The 19,054-nt window shown below is 41.4% G+C and overlaps 1 protein-coding gene across 1 annotated transcript; it reads left to right on the forward strand.

Annotated features, from left to right (window-relative positions):
• The first annotated feature begins 4,523 nt into the window (after window positions 1-4,523).
• LOC125446714 (probable G-protein coupled receptor 139) lies at window positions 4,524-17,096 on the forward strand. The gene is made up of 2 exons (XM_048520453.2): window positions 4,524-4,635; window positions 16,009-17,096. The coding sequence occupies exons 1-2, from the start codon at window positions 4,569-4,571 to the stop codon at window positions 16,893-16,895; spliced, it is 954 nt and encodes a 317-aa protein (XP_048376410.1). The 5' UTR covers window positions 4,524-4,568; the 3' UTR covers window positions 16,896-17,096.
• Window positions 17,097-19,054: the final 1,958 nt, after the last annotated feature.

Raw genomic sequence — 19,054 nt, forward strand, 5'->3', positions numbered from 1 at the left:
TTACATTCTAATATAATTAACAAGAATATCACGATCAATGTGAGTCCGAGACCAATATTAATACTATGTGAGAGCAGTGTGCCCATTGGTGGGCAAGTGGATTCTGTTTCATACAGCTGTTAACACAGAGATCAGAGTCGTCATTAACATGCAAAGTGATTTAATGTGCTCCTATTTCAACATTAAGTTTGGAAAGGACCTTGTTCTTTGAATACAGAAAGGACACTTACATACGCTATGCAAGTGTATCTCAACAAAAGGAGGCAGCAGACTGAAGTAACTGCACAAAGGCTGATATCCAGTCAACAAGTCACCGTTTACTTACTTCTGCATTTTACACTGGCTGCGGGCAGCCAGCTCGATGTCAGTCTCCTGAACTGAGAAGAGTCTGAATCGCCTGGTGATATCAATTTTTTTTTAGTAAAAAACCACCACTTGTGCAAATAACTTCAATCACATACCACCACCAGGAAAAACATCCATGTGACAAAAGCATCATATCAAGCAGAGCCCCTCGGCTATGTGAGAAAAAAAAGTAAGGCTTACGCAGGGATCAAATCAAAATAGAGTTTATGGGGGAAATAAAGAACTCCATGCCCTGCAGTGCCCACCTCTCCTGAAAGGTACAGAGAGTGCTCGTGCACACCATGTACTCCTTCTTCAGGGTCAGTGAGACATAGACGTAGCTACTGAAAAAGGGCAGATAGCACCACTGGCCACCCCCAAAGCCATGGCCCTTCCCTCTGACAGCCAGTCAAACATGCAGCATTTCCTCGTTATAAACGTCAGCCAGGGCTTTTCTAATTGGCCTGGGTAAACAGCCGCAGTCAAAGATCTCAGAGTCAACATAATCCAACTGGTTCCAGTCACTCCACAGCCCTTCTGTATATTTTATTCCTGCAGGGCGATGCTTTGACCAATCAGAATCAAAGCTTGATTTAAAATTTAAACAATGGCTAGAAGGTAAATACTAATCATCCTGAATGGGTTCACTTTCCCTGACTACACATCTATTACTCAGAGATGATGTCTATCAAGTTAATCTTTTGGGACATGTCCCTCTCTGTTGTTCTGTACGGTGTCCCTACTTTCAATACCAGCATTCACTGATATATCACTGCAGTTTAACAAGTGAACATCATGCAGTTCTTTTTCTCAGGGAGTTGCCCTATTTGATTTCCAGAGTCCTGGTAGCTTGGATGCGAATCCTCACTGATAGGTTTGCTTTGTTTGGAGAATGATATTAGTGCACTGTTTTCATTTGAACACTGCAGCTTGACATGGCGTTTGGCACTCTGGCTTCAGGTTTGGTAAATGAAGGAGAAACCATTTTCTGCACCACAAGAAACAGGGACCCAGGTTTTCGTCGCAGCAGTGACAATGGCAGAAGTGGCTCGAGATTGGAAGGCTTTCTATGGGGGTAGAAATTCTCATCTTTGCAGGAGTGGGTCTAGAACATATAAAATAATCAGAGGGTTAGATAGGGTGGATAGGGAGACCCCTTTTCCTGAGATGGTGATGGCGAGCACGAGGGGGCATAGCTTTAAATTGAGGGGTGAAAGATATAGGACAGATGTCAGAGGTAGTTTCTTTACTCAGAGAGTAGTAAGGGAATGGAACGCTTTGCCTGCAATGGTAGTAGATTCGCCAACTTTAGGTACATTTAAGTCGTAATTGGATAAGCACATGGACGTACATGGAATAGTGTAGGTTAGATGGGCTTCAGATCGATATGACAGGTCGGCACAACATCGAGGGCCGAAGGGCCTGTACTGTGCTGTAATGTTCTATTTTCTGTGTTCTATGAGAAGCTCGATTATAGATGCATTGGAGATATGAGGGGTGGTGTATAAGGTACAGGAATGCTCCAGGGTTAAGGGGTTTTGGTTTGTATTGATGGTTATGCAGGACATCAAGTGCATGAGCAGGATGGTTTCTAATGGAGTTTATTACAAGTTGGAGCTTTTCAGTTCAGATGGCATGTTATCAATCTTCCCCAAAGTGCTATCGCACAGACAGGTCTCGCACCGAGCCCACATCTGCAGCGCGTAGTCCTGCTTTCATGCTGCAGTTGCTTTTCCTGGAACCCTGCCTTTCGAGAACATAAGTCTAAAACTAATCGCTGTGTGGCTAGTTTACCCCAAATCAGCCGTTGGATCGAGGATGTGTCCCATCGTTTCACTCTCGAACGAAGGTGGTTTGGAAGAGATGTATCATGTATCATTTTTGGGAAAATAAATGAATTTGTCATTTGTGATAAATATCTCTGCATCTTATTTGCAACATGCACATGACATGCATTATGTAAGTGAGTAAAAACACTTCAATTATTCCACATTTCTTTCTGTTTTCAGACGTTCTTTCAGACATCATGATGCCTATTCAGCCACCAGCAAGAAATCACCTGGTGCAAAACATATCCTCCCAACAAAGAGATGTTTTCAAAAATAAGAAGTGCTTGCTCTTAGAAAGAAGGGTAAACTAACGCTCAGATGAAGGCAGTCAAGGCAGTGTTGGTCATCCAACATCATGAATAACTGCTTTGTGAAATTTGGCTCAAATGATTCAGAAAATTGACTTGAACAAAATAACCTGCCCCTAGAAATATGAACAATGAATGCCAGGCTCAAAGAGGCGGACTCAGGATATAAGGTGAAAGTCAAAGGCTGCAGGGACTGGGTCAATTCTGCACTGGAACAACTACATTAGGGCCCAGGAAGTTACAAAAGACAAATTGTGCTGGAAAATCCATGCACGGACAAGAAATTTAAGGACTCAGATTCCGTAGTTGGGACTGGGTCAAATACAGACTGGACGACCTGTGCAGACACAAAGAAAAGTATAGACTGAGGAACAAAGGGAGTTTCCTTTGAGGGAATTTCTCATCAAGTAGACCTGCAGGCAACAGTTCTCGTGGGAATGTCCTGAGACATCAGTCTTCATTCATCAGGCATCACAATGCTGGTGGAAGACTGACCAGGCAAAGAGAAGGAAGACTGAGGGAGGAGTTCACGCACACATCCCGGCGAAAGAAAACAATGCTCCAAAAACTTTAATGAGACCGAAGTATAGCAGCAGACTGTTTCTCCTCTGGTAACAGGGAACAATCTAAAATTGGCATGGTTGTGTACTTACTGCATCTAATTTATGAATGCAGCATATGTATACAGCTGCTTCTTCATGAACTCAAACTATCAGAAAATTACTTACAAGTAGCCAGCTGCCTACATCCGGTAATTATTTTTATGAATCATGACAATCAGTAAATCCATGTCCAATTATTTGTACTGTTGATGGACCAAACTGAATCAGAATACTCCATACAATCACATATAATATTTCAAGCCATCTCTTTTTGATATTTCTTCCACTTTTATGTTGTATTTCAGTCCTAATTGCTTCAAGCCCTTATTTTCTCTGCACCAACATTTTGATTTTTAATATCAATGTTTGCTTCAATCATTCTTGTCTCCCCTACCATATAACATCTTCCACACTCTAAAAATTTCACTCAAAATGTCTCAGACACCAACTTCACATCACCATCCTTGAGTATGTCCTTTTCTGTTGGCAGGAAATCCCAACATCAGGTGGCAGCGTAGTGGGAGACAGATACTCTGGGAGTGTTCACAAATATCTCTGGAGCCAATGAAGTTGCCTGGCATCAGGTGAAACATGGACAAGGGAACTTCTGCTGATTATCACATACCACCCTCACCCGAGCACACCCTGCCACTGGATCTGATGTGAAGTCAACAGCGAATTAATGGATCGATTAGCAATATTTTCTGATAGAGAGTGGGATGGAAGGTGAAATGACTGAAGAAGATACAATTAACTGATCCATCGGGATTCGGGAAAGAATGGTATCTGAGTACTGCTATATGTTGACATGTCTTCATCAATTAGATGAACTGTACCAGATCAGGACAACAACATCAGTTGTAAAAACCACATAAATTGTATTCTCTTTGTCTGTTGCAAGACTGTATTGATGAGATTTATTATTGAGGTGTTACATATATTTCAAACATTGCATTAGCTTGTGTCACAGTATCAGATTGAAGTGTTGTATCAGCCTGTGGCTTGGAAATAATTTCATGTGTTACACTAGTTTAATATCGCAAATATGATCTCAGTGGCCCACTGTTATCACCTAACCATCAGGAAAGGGGACAGCCTCATCTGAGATTGGATTAGAACCATCAGGGCAGAGGCACTCTCTCATGTGAAACTTAATGATACAGTGTTTAAAGTTGAGAGAATGAAATTGCTGAAAAAAATAAGCTTAATCTGGGTATCTGTTGATCATGTTGAAGATGCTTAATTAATTGTGAACTGCATTATCCAAGTGAACTGCGTTACCAGATATACCCAATCAGCAGAGAATTAACTGCTTCACTAATTTGTGTCTAATTTGAAATAATACATTGAGAGTTGCTGCAACCACAATATTCCCATGGAGCTCCCACAGCATATAAACACAATAACATCTCATGCAATCACACAAGGTTCGATGCAAATTGACTGCCTACTTCTCAAACTGAGAGATCACTTCCATCAAAAAAATGCACTATCCAATTGATAGCCTTATAAAAATATACTACCTGATCCTAGTTGTTATTGGTGTTCCTGGTAAGTAGATATTACAATTGAATCGCATAAGCTTGTACCTGAACTGATTGTTGTGTTACTTTGTCCTTGAATGTGTCACATAGGAATCTGCTAAGCACCTTTATATCCAATCTGTGACAGTGTATTATTGGTTCAATTGAACTGAATTAAAGAGGTTATTATCTTAAGTTATCTCATTTCCGAACAAATTTTGTGTATTTCTATCATATGTTCTCACATCAGTTTATTGTCTTGAGGAGAAACACATTCACTGTTAAAACCGACCTTAGCGAAGGGAAACAATTTGAGTAAAGTTAATTCTGGGAATGTCTCCCACTGGAAATGTCTGAGCTGATGGCAAGTCAGCCAACTGGAGCAGCTCTGACCACAGTGACTGACTATGTATTTCTGGGAGTGTCAAGCAATGGATCCAACACATTCCCTTCTGGGTAAAATGTAAGAACAATAAGCCTAGAGAACAACAGATATTGAAGAATTTTCAGGGCTAGATAGAAAGGAATGAATGTATAACATGTACAGAGGAAGCAAAACAACATTGGCCCGTGAGGAGTATAAGAAGTGTGAGACAGACCAAAGAAAGCAATTAGGACAGCAAAGAGGTGGTATGAGAAAACAACAGGTGGGCAAGATTAGGGAGAAGCCTCAAATGTTGTACCCGTACATCAAGGAGAAAGCAATAACCATGTGACGACTTGGGTGCATTCTGGACCAAAGGAGCAATCAATGCGTGAAGATCACAGGACATTGGTAGAGTATTAAATGAGTACTTTAATCTGTCTTAAATAATCAATACTTTAATCAGGTGAAAGAAGATGAATATATAGAATTTGAGAAGCTGAATTGTGAAATTCTTGAGCAGATTGACATTAGAAGTGAAGAATTATTAGAGGTTTTGGTAGATTTAGAATCTCCAGCTATGGATTGGTTGTACCACAGGCTGTTTCGGGAATCAGAACTGAAATTACCAGTTTTACATATTGTCCCTGTCACAAGGAAGATGCGAGAGGACTGAAGGGAATTTAATACTGTTTACAAGTAGGGTTATGGAGATAGACAAGTGTGAACTAGAGACCAGTGATCAATATTAGGGGAACTACAGGAGAAAATAATGAAGGAGAAACAACTTCACTTTATAAAGGTGAAGTTTGAGCAGGGATAGTCAGCAAGGCTCCTTCAGACAGAGGGCATGCCTAACAAATCGCGTGAAATATTTAAGGAGGTGACCAAGAGTAGGGTGGTTGATGCAGATCAATGCTTTTGACAAGATTCCACGTGGGAAACTGGGATTCATGGTAAATTGGCAAGATAGATTCAACACTGCCTTAGTGACAGGAGTCAGAGTCTGTTAGAGGACTGTTTGTGTGACTGGAACCCAGTGGTGTATAACAGGATCATTGTTGGGTTCCTTATTGTTTGTGATATTCAGAACTTATGAAAATCAGATTGTTGGAGTCAGTTAAGTAAGTTTACAGATGATATGAGCATTGACCTGGTGATTGACAGTGAGGAGGAAGATGCTAAATTACAGGAAGATGTAAACAGATTGGTCGAAATGGACAGAACAAAAGCAGGTGGAATGTAAACATGACAAAGGCTTCCAAAACCTGAAGCACTGCACTTTTGAACAAGTGATAATACAAGGGAACACAGAGTGAATGCTGGGATTAGATGGAAGCTCAGAAGAGCAACGAGAACTTGGGGTGCTTGTTCATAGATCCCTGAAAATGGCAGGGCAGGCTAATTGGTTAACTAAGAAGACACATGGAAACTTGCCATTATCAGCTGTGGCATTGAATATAAGGGCAAGGAGGTCATGGTGCAGTTGTGCAGAACTTAGATTAGGCCACAGCTGGGGTACTGTGTGCAATTCTGGTCATTACCCTCTGGGAAGATTATGAGAAAACAACTGGTAGGCAAGATTAGGGTGAAGCCTAAGATGTTGTACAAGTATATAAAGGAAAAAAAAAATAACCAAGGGGAGATTCGGGGCTGTTTATTGTCTTGAGGAGAAACACATTCACTGTTAAAACCAAACTTAGTGAAGGGAAACAATTTGAGTAAAGTTATTTCTGGGAACATCTCCCAATGGAAATGTCTGGGCTGCCAAGGGGGCAGTCTATGCGTGAATCTCAGAGGACATTGGTAGAGTATTAAATAAATACTTTAATCTGTCTTCATTCAGATGAATATACAGAATTTGAGAAGACAGAATGTGAATTTCTTGAGCAGATTGGCATAAGTAGCAATGAAGTATTGGAGTTTTGGTAGATTTAGATTCATTGTATCAGGCTGTTGGGGAAGATTAGGGTTGAAATTACACAAGAACCCTAACCCAAATTTACAAATTGTCTTTGTCCACAGAGTAGATGTTAGAGGACTCGAGAGAATCTCATGCAATTTACAAGTAGAGTCATTGAGATAGACTAGTCAGAACTTGAGACCTGAGGAGAAGTTAATGTCGGAGTAAAATCATTTCCATTTAGAAAGGAAAGGTTTGTTCAGGGATAGTCAGCATGGTTCTTCAGGCAGAGGTCATGCATAACTAATCTAGTGAAATATTACAGGAGGTGACCAAATGTGTAGATGAGGGTAGGGTGGTTGGTGCAGATCAATGCTTTTGACAAAGTCTCACATTGCAAACGGGGTAAGAAGGAAAAGCTCATGGGATACAGGGTAAAGTGGCAAGTTACAGTCAACATTGCCTTAGTGACAGGAGCCAGAGTGTGGTAGACAACTGTTTGTCAGACTGGAGTCTGGTTTGCAGTGCATAGCATATGATCATTGTTGGTTTCCTTATTATTTGTGATAATCAGGATTCATGAAAATGAGAATGTTGGAGGACAATAAGCAAGCTTAATAAGCAATGACATAGTGACTGACAGTTAGGAGGAAGATTACAGGAAAATGTATACAGATTGGTCAGATAGGATGTAAAACCATATGGGCAAGGCTTCCAAACCCTGAAGCAATTCACTTTAGAACAAGGGACATGACAAAGGAGCACAGAGTGAATGCTGGGACAGAAGGAAGCTCAGAAGAACAATAGGATCTTGAGGTGATTGTCAAAGATCTCTGAAAGTGGCAGGACAAGTCAATGGGTTAGCTAAGAAGGTACACAGAAAACTTGCCTTCATCAGTGGTGGCATAGATTATAAGAGCAGGGAAATCATCTTGGAGCTATACAGAACTTTGTTTAGGCCACAGCTGGGGTACTATGTGCAGTTCTGGTCAACACTACAGGAAGGACATTATTGCAATGTCAGGGGTGCACAGAAGCTTCTCCATGATGTTGCTTGGGATGGAGCATTTTATCTATAAAAACTGACTGGAATGCGAAGACATTAGGGTGGCATGGTGGCTCAGTGGTTAGCACTACAGCCTCACATCACCAGGGATCCGGGTTCGATTCCAGCCTCAGGCGACTGTCTGTGCAGAATTTTCACATTCTCCTTGTGTCTGCATGGGTTTCCTCGGGATGCTCTGGTTTCCTCCAATAGTCCAAAGATGTGCAGGCGAGGTGAATCGGAATCGGCCATGCTAAATTGTCCGTAGTGTTCAGGGGTGTGTGGGCTATAGGGGGATGGGTCTGGGTGGGATGCTTCAAGGGGCAGTGTGAACTTGTTGGGCCAAAGGGCCTGTTTCCACACTGTAGGGAATCTAATCTAATTATTTGTTTGAGCAGGCAAAGTTGAGGGGGGACCCTGATAGAGGTGGATAAGATTATGAGAGTGATGAACAATGTGAATGGACAACAGCTGTTGCTCTTAGTCTAAAGGTCAATAACAAGGGGGCATGCTGTTAAATTGAAAGGCAGGAGGTTTAGAAGGGACCTGAAGTAAAGTATTTTACACCTCGAGGTGGTGGGAATCTGGAATGCACTGAGTAGGAGAATAGTTGAGGTGGTAACTTGACCACTTTTAAAAAGTTCTTGAACAAATGTCATAACATTCAAAGCTATCAGTCCAGTGTGAAAAAGTAAGATGAAAGCAGGTAATAATGCAATTTGGTGGTACAGAATCAATGGGCTGAAAGGCCTCATCTGCACGATATAGCTGTATGATTTAACAATTCCACCATTTACCTGTTTTCCCATATGGCCCCAATTCCAGCCGTTCAGATGTGAGAATGCACTTATTCTTTCAGATGCAAATGCTAAAAATTAATCTTCTTGCGACATGATGAGTCTCTTTTGCACCCCATCTGATCACTGACGTTCACCTTGCTTACTTCTATGTCCCACTATCTGTCTTTATTACAGTTGGAAAAATTACAAACGCAAATCGTTTAATCCTTATGCATGGTTGGGAAGAATCTCTGTTTCTCTTTGACAAAGTCTCAGATGTTTTTAACAAGTCTCCTAACTGTACCATATTTGAGGAAATTTCAAGATTTATGCCTTTGCTGACATGCTACTGCTGAGCAATTACAGTCATTCAGAAAGAAGTTTAGAAAATAACTTCAGAGTTTTAAACACATGTTGCACATGTTTGTTCACCTGTTCTGCAGGTTTACCTTCAATTTGGGTTGGAGGATACGTGAGCAAACATCTGAACTAGGATGGTTTAAAAAATGACCACAGGAGATGGAGGGAATGGAGGTGCCATTGCTGTGTAATTCGAGATGATAAATATACACACAGTAGGGGAGAAAGAGAGAGAGAGAGAGAGAGTGAGAGAAAGACATGACATTTCTTATCGGTGAGGTGTTGAAAATCCACTATGGTCGCTGAGGTTCCATCATGCTACATATTCTGACTAAAGGAAGCAGTAGAAGGCATCCAGGGCACCAAGCTTCCTAATTGCAAGAAGACCTTCTTATCCTATTGTGTGGTATCAAACCACGGAGCAGGGATCGGAATGAAGGAGGTCAATGGACTGCCTGAGCCATCAACCCAGAAAGATCTCCTAACCTGCCATTTCATCATATTTTTGGTGAATGGGGAGTGTCAAGTCTGAAACACCATAGGATATTGTTCGTAAGCTGCATTCCCAAGTAAATGGAACTGTGATATCTTGGAATGTATTTACAGCCAGTGCATGAAGGTGTGAACTGCCAAACTGAAACTCAGTGCAACTCAATTCACCAGTGTCAGCATTGTTTCATTAAAGGAAAATTGTGCTTGACAAACTTGCTGGAGTTCTTTGAGGAAGTCACCAACAAGGTGGACATTGGAGACCTTGAGGATGTGATATATCTAGACTTCTAGAAGGCATTTGACAAGGTGCCAAATAGATGACTAACTGGGATGCTTAGGTGTCTGACAGAAATCAAAGGACCATGATAAATGGGTGGCAAACCATTTGGGTGCCACAGCGTTCAGCCCTCACACCTCACCGATTTACAATTAATATAAATGATCTGCAGAGTTAACGTTTTGTGTCCAGCGACCCTTCCACAGTTCTTTTCCAGCAACTTTGTTTTTGTTCCTGATTGTCAGCATCTGCAGTTCCTTTGATTTTTATTTTGACAGTAAAATGGATATGTCAGTATGTAATATTTATTTCATGAGGTGTTTTTTCAGTGTTGGAGCTGATTTCCTTGACTTCTTAGCTCAGTAATTGCTGCTCTATTTTGCATTATTGCATTATTTCAAAGCTCCATAAAAAAATCAAAACAAAGATCCTTCTAAAATGGAAGGAATTGAGTGAGGACTTACCAGATGGGAGGTGAAAAAAGGAGCCGTGAACCTGCAGTGCTGACTGACCAGGCCATGAACCTCCCCAGCTGACTGCCTCTGTCTTCACTTTCAAGTATCTCAGGATGTTGGAAATCAGTCTCGAAGAAAAAAAAACAAAGAGTGAAATTCACAGCTAACTGCAGAACTGTTCACAGCAAGGGAAGAACTAATTGCTTCTTTTACAGAGTAATTTTGCGTTTTTTTGCAAATCTACAGGAATCTTACTTACGTCTTTATTGAGTTTATGTCTTGATTAAACTTCCACAGCTGACTGCCTCTGCAGTTTAGTTTCGGTAAGCAGGAAATGCAGAGTCCCCTGTGCCTGTCCCCATGATAAACCAGTGTACCGTTTTGGAAAATGTTGAGGGTGATGGACTTTCAGAGGAATGTAGCACCAACAGCCAGGTTTCTGCTATGGAGACTGACTCTAGTGTAATGAAGTTATGTCAGTTTCCAAGTGATGGAGTGTCATCGAAGACTTTCTAGTCAGAGATACAGACAGACATGTCTGCACTCGATTGTGAGACATCAGAATGGGATGTTGTCTCTCTGGTGCCAAAATTCAGGATGTCTCAGAAAGGGTGCTAAAAATTCTCAAAAGGGAGAGTCCAATTGGAGCTCATTTGACTGACTAGAACCAATAATATAGGAATAGAAAAGGCCGAGGTTCTGATGAGAGAATATAGGAAACTGTACAGACTGATGGAGAAAGTGAAGTTGCATGGTGTCCAGGGCGTTCCAGCAAGATGGATAAAAAAACTGGCTCGGCACCAGAAGACAAAGAGTAGTAGTGGAAGGGGGTTTCTCAAAGTGGAGACCTGTGACCAGCGGTGTTTCACAGGCATCTGTGCTGGGACCACTGTTGGTTGTGATATATGTAAATGGTTTGGAGGAAGGTACAGATTGTCTGATTAGGAAGTTTGCAGATGACACAAAGATTGGTGAAGTAGCAGATAGTGAAGGGGGCTGTCAGAGATTACAGCAGAATATAGATAAATTGGAGAGTTGGGCAGATAAATAGCAGATGGAGTTCAATCCAGGCAAAAACAAGGTGTGCATTTTGGAAGATCTAATTGAAGAGCAAACTATACAGTGTATGGAAAAGTCCTGGTGAAAATTGATGTACAGAGAGATCTGGGTGTTCAGGTCCATTTTTCCCGAAGATGGCAACACAGGTCAATAGGGTGGTCAAGAAAGCATACTGCATGCTATCCTTCATCGGACGGGGTATTGAGTACAAGAGTTGGCAGGTCATTTTACAGTTGCATTTTACGACTTTGGTTCATCCATATTTACAGCACTGCATACAGTTCTGGTCACCACTTTACCAAAAGGATGTGGATGCTTTGGAGAGGGTGCAGAGGAGGTTCACCAGGATGTTGCCTGGTGTGGAGGGCGCTAGCTATGAAGAAAGGTTGAGGAGATTAGGATTATTTTAATTAGAAAGACGGAGATTGAAGCAGGACCTGATTGAGGTCTACAAAATCATGAGCGGTACAGACAAGGTTGACAGCAAGATGCTTTTTCCCAGAGTGCGGGACTCAATGACTTGGGGTCAAAAGTTCAAAGTGAGAGGAGGAAATTTTATGGGAGATATGTGAGGAAAGTCCTTTACGCAGAGGGTCGTGGGTGCCTGGAATGCGTTGCCAGCGGAGGTGGTAGACGCAGACACATTAGTGTCTTTTAAGATGTATCTGGACAGGTACATGGATGGGCAGGGAGTAAAGGGATACAGACCTTTAGAAACTAGGTGACAGGTTCAGACAGAGGATCTCGATCGGTGCAGGCTTGGAGTGCTGAAGACCCTGCTCGTGTACTGTAAATTTCTTTGTTCTTTGTTCTTTGAAACGGGCAGAAGGTTGAAAAGCAGGTCCTTGAAGGGAGCAATATCTGAATTACTACCGATGCCAAGAGTGAGTGAGAGTAGAAATAGGTGGATAGAGCAAATGATTGTGTGGCAAGGAGCTGGTGTATGGGAGAAGGATTCACATGGAGATATATAGTCATAGAATCCCTCAGCACCGAGACAGGCCCGTTAGCCCAAACTAGTCCATCCTGGCCCCGTAGATGTTATAGGAAGGATAGAAAGCGGGGGCAATGGAGGGGTAGAGTAGCATTTTTGTTTAGGGATAACATTACAGCTATATGTGGGAAGGATATTCTGGGGAGCACATCCAGCAAAGTTATTTGAATGCAACTAAGAAATAAGAAAGGTAAGATTGCCTAATTGTACTCCAGACCCACCAATTGTTGGAAATAAATTGAAAAGTAAATTTGTCAGGAGATCTCAGTTATCTGTAATAACAATACGGTGGCAGTGGCAGGAGATTTCAACTTTCCAAACATAGGCTGCAACTACCATACTCTTAAGGCCTTGGGTAGTGAGGAATTTGGTAAGAGTGTACAAGAAAATTTTCTTTTTCAATATGTGGATGTACCCACTAACAAAGCAGGACTTTAGTAAGGTGTCTGATAAGGTTCCCCATGGTGCGCTCATACAGTTAAAATAAGGAGGCATGGGATAGGGGGAAATGTGGCAGATTGGATTCAGAATTGACTGACCTTTAGAAGACAAAGGGTGATAGTAGACAGAAAATATTCAACATGGTGCTCAGTTATGGATGGTGTACCACAAGGATCTGTTCTGAATCCTCTTCTATTCATGATTTTTGGAAATGATTTGGATGTAGGAGTGAAAGGGTTGATTAGTAAGCTTGCAGACCTTATGAGGGTGAGTTGAGTTGTGGAGCATGCGGAGGTCTGTTCTAGGTACAAAGGGGCATTGATAGGATACAGAGCTGGGCTGAGAAATGGCAGATGGAGTTTAATCCTGAGAAGTGTGAAATGATTCATTTTGGAAGGACAAATTTGAAAGCAGAATACAGGGTTAATGGAAAGATTCTTGGCAGTGTAGAGGAGCAGAGGGATCTTGGGGTTCAAGTCCAAGGTTTCCTGAAAGCTCCCACCCAGGTGGACAGAGTTGTTAAGAAGGTGTATGGTGTGTCAGCTTTCATTAATAGAGGGATCGAGTTCAAGAGCGGTGAAGTTATGCTCCAGCAGTTCAAAAGTCTAGTTTGGCTACATCTGGAGTATTGTGTCCAGTTCCGGTCGCCTCCTTTCAGGAAAGATGTGGAAGCATTGGAAAAGTTGCAGAGGAGATTTACCAGAATATTGCCTGGAATGGAGGGAAGATCTTATGAGGAAAGGTTGAGAGAGCTCGGACTTCTCTCTTTAGAACAACGAAGGATGAGAGGTGACTTGATAGGGGTGTACAAAATGATCAGACGTATAGATAGAGTGGACAGCCAGACACGTTTTCCTAGGGTGGAGGTAGCTATTATGAGGAGGCATAGTTTTAAAGTGAGTGGAGGTAGATACAGGGGAGACTTCAGAGGTAGGTTCTTTACTCAGAAATTAGTTGGGGGCGTTGATTGCATTGCCGGAGGGGGTAATGGAGTCAGCCTCATTAGAGGCATTTAAGCCGCTACTAGATAGGCATATGGATGATAATATAAGGTAGGGGTGGAGATTAGATAGACCTTCGGCTTAGGGTAAAGGTGCGGTACAACATCTTGGGACGAAGGGCCTGTATTGTGCTGTAATGTTCTATGTTCTCCAGTCTGTCTTCTGCAAAAGGTAATGGACATGTTATCTCAGAATTTCAAGATTTCCACAGATTTCAGAATAGCCCTTGGAAACTGGAAGTTGCCAGTTGTAGCGCCGCAATTGAAAGAAGGAGAAAATGAGAAAACAAGTGCACTATAAACCAGTTAACCTGGAGGAACCACTTTGGTTCATTAGTTTGATTCTTGTGATGAAATGATCCTTCATATAAGAGGCCATAATTCAAGTTTACGAGAATGAGTGATCAATACATCTGACAAGAAAAGATATTCTAATTTTATTTCTTCTTGAAACATGTAAGATCCAGAAGGAAGTCAACAGAATAACAGAGGTTATTTCCCTGACAGGAAAATCCAAAGCATAGCAACATATTCTCGATGCAAAGGGTCACTGGTGTAGGATTGGTGAGGTGAAATTTCTTTATTCAAAGGCAAGTAAATTCTTGAAATTCTCTACGGCAAATGTTCCAAAATTAAATATATCCAAAACCGAGACTGATATTTAGGGCCCTAGAAAGTGTTGTAGAACACTCAGAACTCAGGGTTCACATGCATAGTTCATTGAAACTTGTGTGAAACTCGTAAGCAGACTGTGATGAGTTGACGAAGAGTTTACAGATGAATATTGTTTGTCTCAAGAGTAGGCCAAACTTTGCAGAGAGACTTTAATGTGGATAAGTGGGAAATTGTCCATTGCAACTGGAAAAGATAAGAACAAATTATTATTTAAATAAGAAGCAGATTCAAAGTGCGTTAGTGTAGAGGGATCTGAGCATCTTTGTGCATGAATCACAGGATGTGTGCAGGTGCAGCTGATTATAAGGAAGGCAAATGGAAACCTGGCATTTATTCAAAAAAGACTGGATTATTAAAGTAAAGAAGTGATGTTGCTACTGTATAAGGCATTTGTGAGACTACACTAGGAGTACAGTGTCCAGTTTTGTTCTCCTTACTTGAGGAAGGATTTGCTGGCACAGGAGGCAGCTGAGAGGAGGTCCACAACGTTGATTACAGGAGATAAAGAGCCGTCAGATGATAAACAGTTAAACAGTTAGGGCTTATAGTCACAGGAGTTCAAAAAAATGATGGGAGTCTGATTGGAGTATAGAAGATGCTGATGGGGTTTGATAAGGTGGGTGTTGAACAGATGCTTTCCACTTGTGGGATAGTCTTGAACAGAAGGTCATAGATATTGAATGAGGGGAGTTTGGTTCAAAACTGAGCAGAAAGCACTTCTCCCAGAGAGTTGTGAATCCGTGGAGCTCATTGCCCCAGAGTGTGTTGGAATCAGAATCAATCAACAACCTCCAGAAGGAAATAGTCAGTTTCCTGTGAGAAATGGGATAGAGGACTATAGGGGACAGGATGAAAGGGGAGTTGAGACCAGGATAAGATCACCCATGATCATGTTAAATGGTGGAGTTAGCTCAAAGGGTTGAGTTGCGAACTCTCACTTCTAATTGCTAGATTTCTATGTTTCAATGTATGGAATCTGGAGAGAGTATGGACACATCGGGGGTAGTCCTGGTTAACATCAGCAACGTGTATGGATTCTGAATTCGGATTCAAGATAAACGTCCACTGCAAGGGAAAGCAGAATCTCAACTTGTACAAAATTGTAACAAACTGAATATAGTCACTCCAAAAACCAGGAAGATTCGGATCTTGATGGTATCTAAACTGTTGATGGGATAGGTATAATCCTGGAATAGATTAGGTTCTGAGTTAGTTCCAATCATCTCACAGGGTCCTTATCCATTCAGGGCATGAGTTTGATCTCACTGAGAGTCTGATGCATTTGAAGCCTGTTCCTTGAAGTCAGGAATTTTGGATGGTTTACTTCACGAACACTGCTTGTTATAATCCGTATCATGGCAGTTTTAAATGGAGATGATGGTGGGTTCTTAGCACATTGCACTTAGGACTGAATATTTTGTTTTATTTATCGTTTTGAAATCTATTCTATCTTTTATAACATGCTGAATTTCCATCCCTCCTCTTTGAGTCAGATACAGAGTGCACTGACAAATAAATTATAATTGTGTTTTGTCTCCTCTCACTTTTTTTTAACAGTTAATTTACTGGCGATTGTCATTCTGTCCCAGGGTAAGTGTGGCCTCTGCACCTGCACCTCTCGGTACCTAGTTTCCATGGCATCTGCAGACCTACTCGTCATCATCACCGAGGTCATGCTGTGGCGCGTACTTTATTATTATGTCCCGGGATCTTTCCTATATATTACACCTGTATGCAGTGTTATAAATGTCCTGAGATGTGCAGCAACTGACTGTTCTGTTTGGTTCACCGTCACTTTCTCCTTTGATCGGTTTGTCGCCATTTGTTGCCAAAAACTGAAAACAAAGTACTGCACTGAGAAAGTAACCCTGTTGGTTTTATCAATATCTTGTATTCTGTTCTGTTTAAAAAGTGTCCCCCTTTACTTTACACTTGAAGCTGGTGAGGTAATCAACAATATCCCATGGCTCTGTTATATAAAACCAAACTTTCATACTGACCCGGGGTGGATAGGATTTGATTGGTTTGACAAGATTATGAATCCATTGCTACCTTTCACTGTAATTCTGTTGCTCAATGTTTTGACTGTCCGACACATCCTGGTGGCCAGTCGTGTTCGTAAAAGACTAACGGGTGGAAGAAAAGCACAGAATCATATTGACCCAGAGATGAAGAGCAGAAAGAAATCGATGATTTTGCTTTTCAGCGTATCTGGCAGCTTCATCCTTCTGTGGTTGGTGTATGTCGTTCATTTCTTATATTATAACACAACTGGTGCAAATACAAGGGATTACAACAACTCAGAATTCACATTTCAACGTGTCGGCTTTATGCTGCGGAATTTAAGTTGCTGTACAAATACCTTTATTTATGTGGCTACTCAGTCAAGGTTTAGAGAGCAACTCAGGAAACTGGTGAAATACCCAATGACATCAATGATGTAAGTCATTCATGAACAAAGCAACTGGGAGCATTTTAGAGGCAGGTTCCAGTGATTTGAGTTCACAGACATGGAATTTTTGACCAAAGACTCTTAACAGAGTCAAAAGCAAGAGAAGTGCAAGCTGTGAACATGTATTAAATGGAGGGCCAGTTGTGATCCAGACTGAAAGAGGTATGGTGCTGGCTGCATAAGAGGACAGGAAAAGTCCACCATGATATCTCAAACAAGTGATGTGTTCGATCTCATTATACTTTACTCGAGAAATGCAAATAGAATAAACCTCTTCTTATGAAACCATCGATTTTCTTTCTTTTTAGAAATACTCCATTGAGCCTGTCTTCCTTCCATTCTGGTGAGATCTTCATGACCAATTTCTTTTCCCTCATTTAAATCCACCCCAACATCATTAATTCACTCTCTCTCTTTCTGCTCCACTCTATCAGTCCTCTCTTTCTCTCTCACACTTGATTGTCGCTTATTAAGCTCATTCCCAATTTTTCTGATCACTCAATTACCCTCCAGATTTCACTGTCTTTGGTCACTGTCCTTGTGTTTGTGAGACGCCTTAAGTGTGTGTGAGGTGGTGGTGGCATTTATCAGTGTGGATAGATGATTCATTGTCTCAAATCAAACTGAGTGTGGGCATTCATGGACGTTATTTGGGTTAGCAAATCTACAGGGAGAAATCTGGGACCTCAACCTTTTCCAAGTTATGTGTTAGGCATTTATGATAAGGCAGAGGATTGCTAGCATATCTTGAAAAATAAGTTATGAAGTAGATATAATGTGGCATTAAAGGGCTACGAAAAGGAGTTAAGTGAGTAAGAAAATATCGAGTTAATGGACTTCAATCTGGGGAGGTGTGCAAGCGTCTGTTTTGGACGGAAGAATGAAAAGAAGCACACTATGAGCAATGAGTTAAAGGATCATGGAGAGTGTCATGGAAAGTGCAGTTGGACCAGACAGGAGATCAGCCATGATCGATCAAGTAACTGATTAGGCTTGGGGCTGCTGAATCATCTGCTCCTGCTCCCAGGTCTTGCATTCTTACATCTTATATATTCTTATCTTCCGTGTCTCCATGATGAGAGCGCATAGATCTCTGATGTAAATCCTTCATCTGCACACTTGATCACATGTTCAAAACATTCTAACAAATTTTGTTAAACATGGCATCCCTCTTGCAAAGCAATCCTGACTATCCCTAATTAACCCATCTTTATGAAAAAGGGTTATTCTTTTGTTCCTTCAGAATTTTCTCCCAACTTTTCCCTACCACTTACATGAGAGTCACTGGTGTGTAATTTCCTGGTTCATTTCTACCGCTTCTCCCATGACCAGAGAGGAATTAAAATATTTGTGTTGAAGCTTTTGAAGATCTTGCCCAGAATCTCACAGCAGCCTTTGATTCAATTCATTGTGGCCAGGGGATTTGTGTGTTTTTAAACCTCAAAGAGCATCCAAAGACTCTCCAATTCCTATGCCAAACTGAGCAAGTTCCACACAGGCCCTTTTCGTGAATTCCATACCGAAATCTTTTCCTGGTTAACTGCTTCCCTTTAATATATTTATAAAATACCTTAGGATACTCCCTAATCGTGTCTTTCTCATGTCCTTTTTTTTATCTTCTAATTTCTTTCTGAAGTTCTGTTTTGCATTTCATATATTCCTTCTGGGCTTCAGCTGAGTTGCTCCATTTGGACTTGCTAAAAGATATACATTTCCTCTTCATCCAGCTTTGAATTATCCGGGACGTCCAGAGTTATCTGAAATTGTGCACCATTTTACCCTAAAAGGGCACCTGTAGGAAATTCTCCCCAGGTCATTCTTTGAATAAGCCCCACCGCTCTGCTGTCGATGCACCTGGAGGGGACTGTTCCCACTCTCCTTTCGCCAGATCATGTTATGTTTTGATAAACTCTCCCTTCCCCAATCTGAAATTATCTTTTACAGGCCATCATTTACCTTGCCCTTAACAGAGTATAACACCCTGTACTGTGGTCACTATTACTAAAATGCTCCCCTGCGGCCGCATTGATAAATTACTTGGTTTCTTTCCACAGAACCAGATCAAGCATTGTATGATCCTTTGATGGGCCTTCGACATATTGATAGAAAAGGTTTTCCTGAATGTATTTCAAGAAATCTGCCCCTCTAAAC

This window comes from Stegostoma tigrinum, chromosome 36 (assembly GCF_030684315.1).
Source record: "Stegostoma tigrinum isolate sSteTig4 chromosome 36, sSteTig4.hap1, whole genome shotgun sequence".
In the NCBI taxonomy this organism is placed as follows: domain Eukaryota; kingdom Metazoa; phylum Chordata; class Chondrichthyes; order Orectolobiformes; family Stegostomatidae; genus Stegostoma; species Stegostoma tigrinum.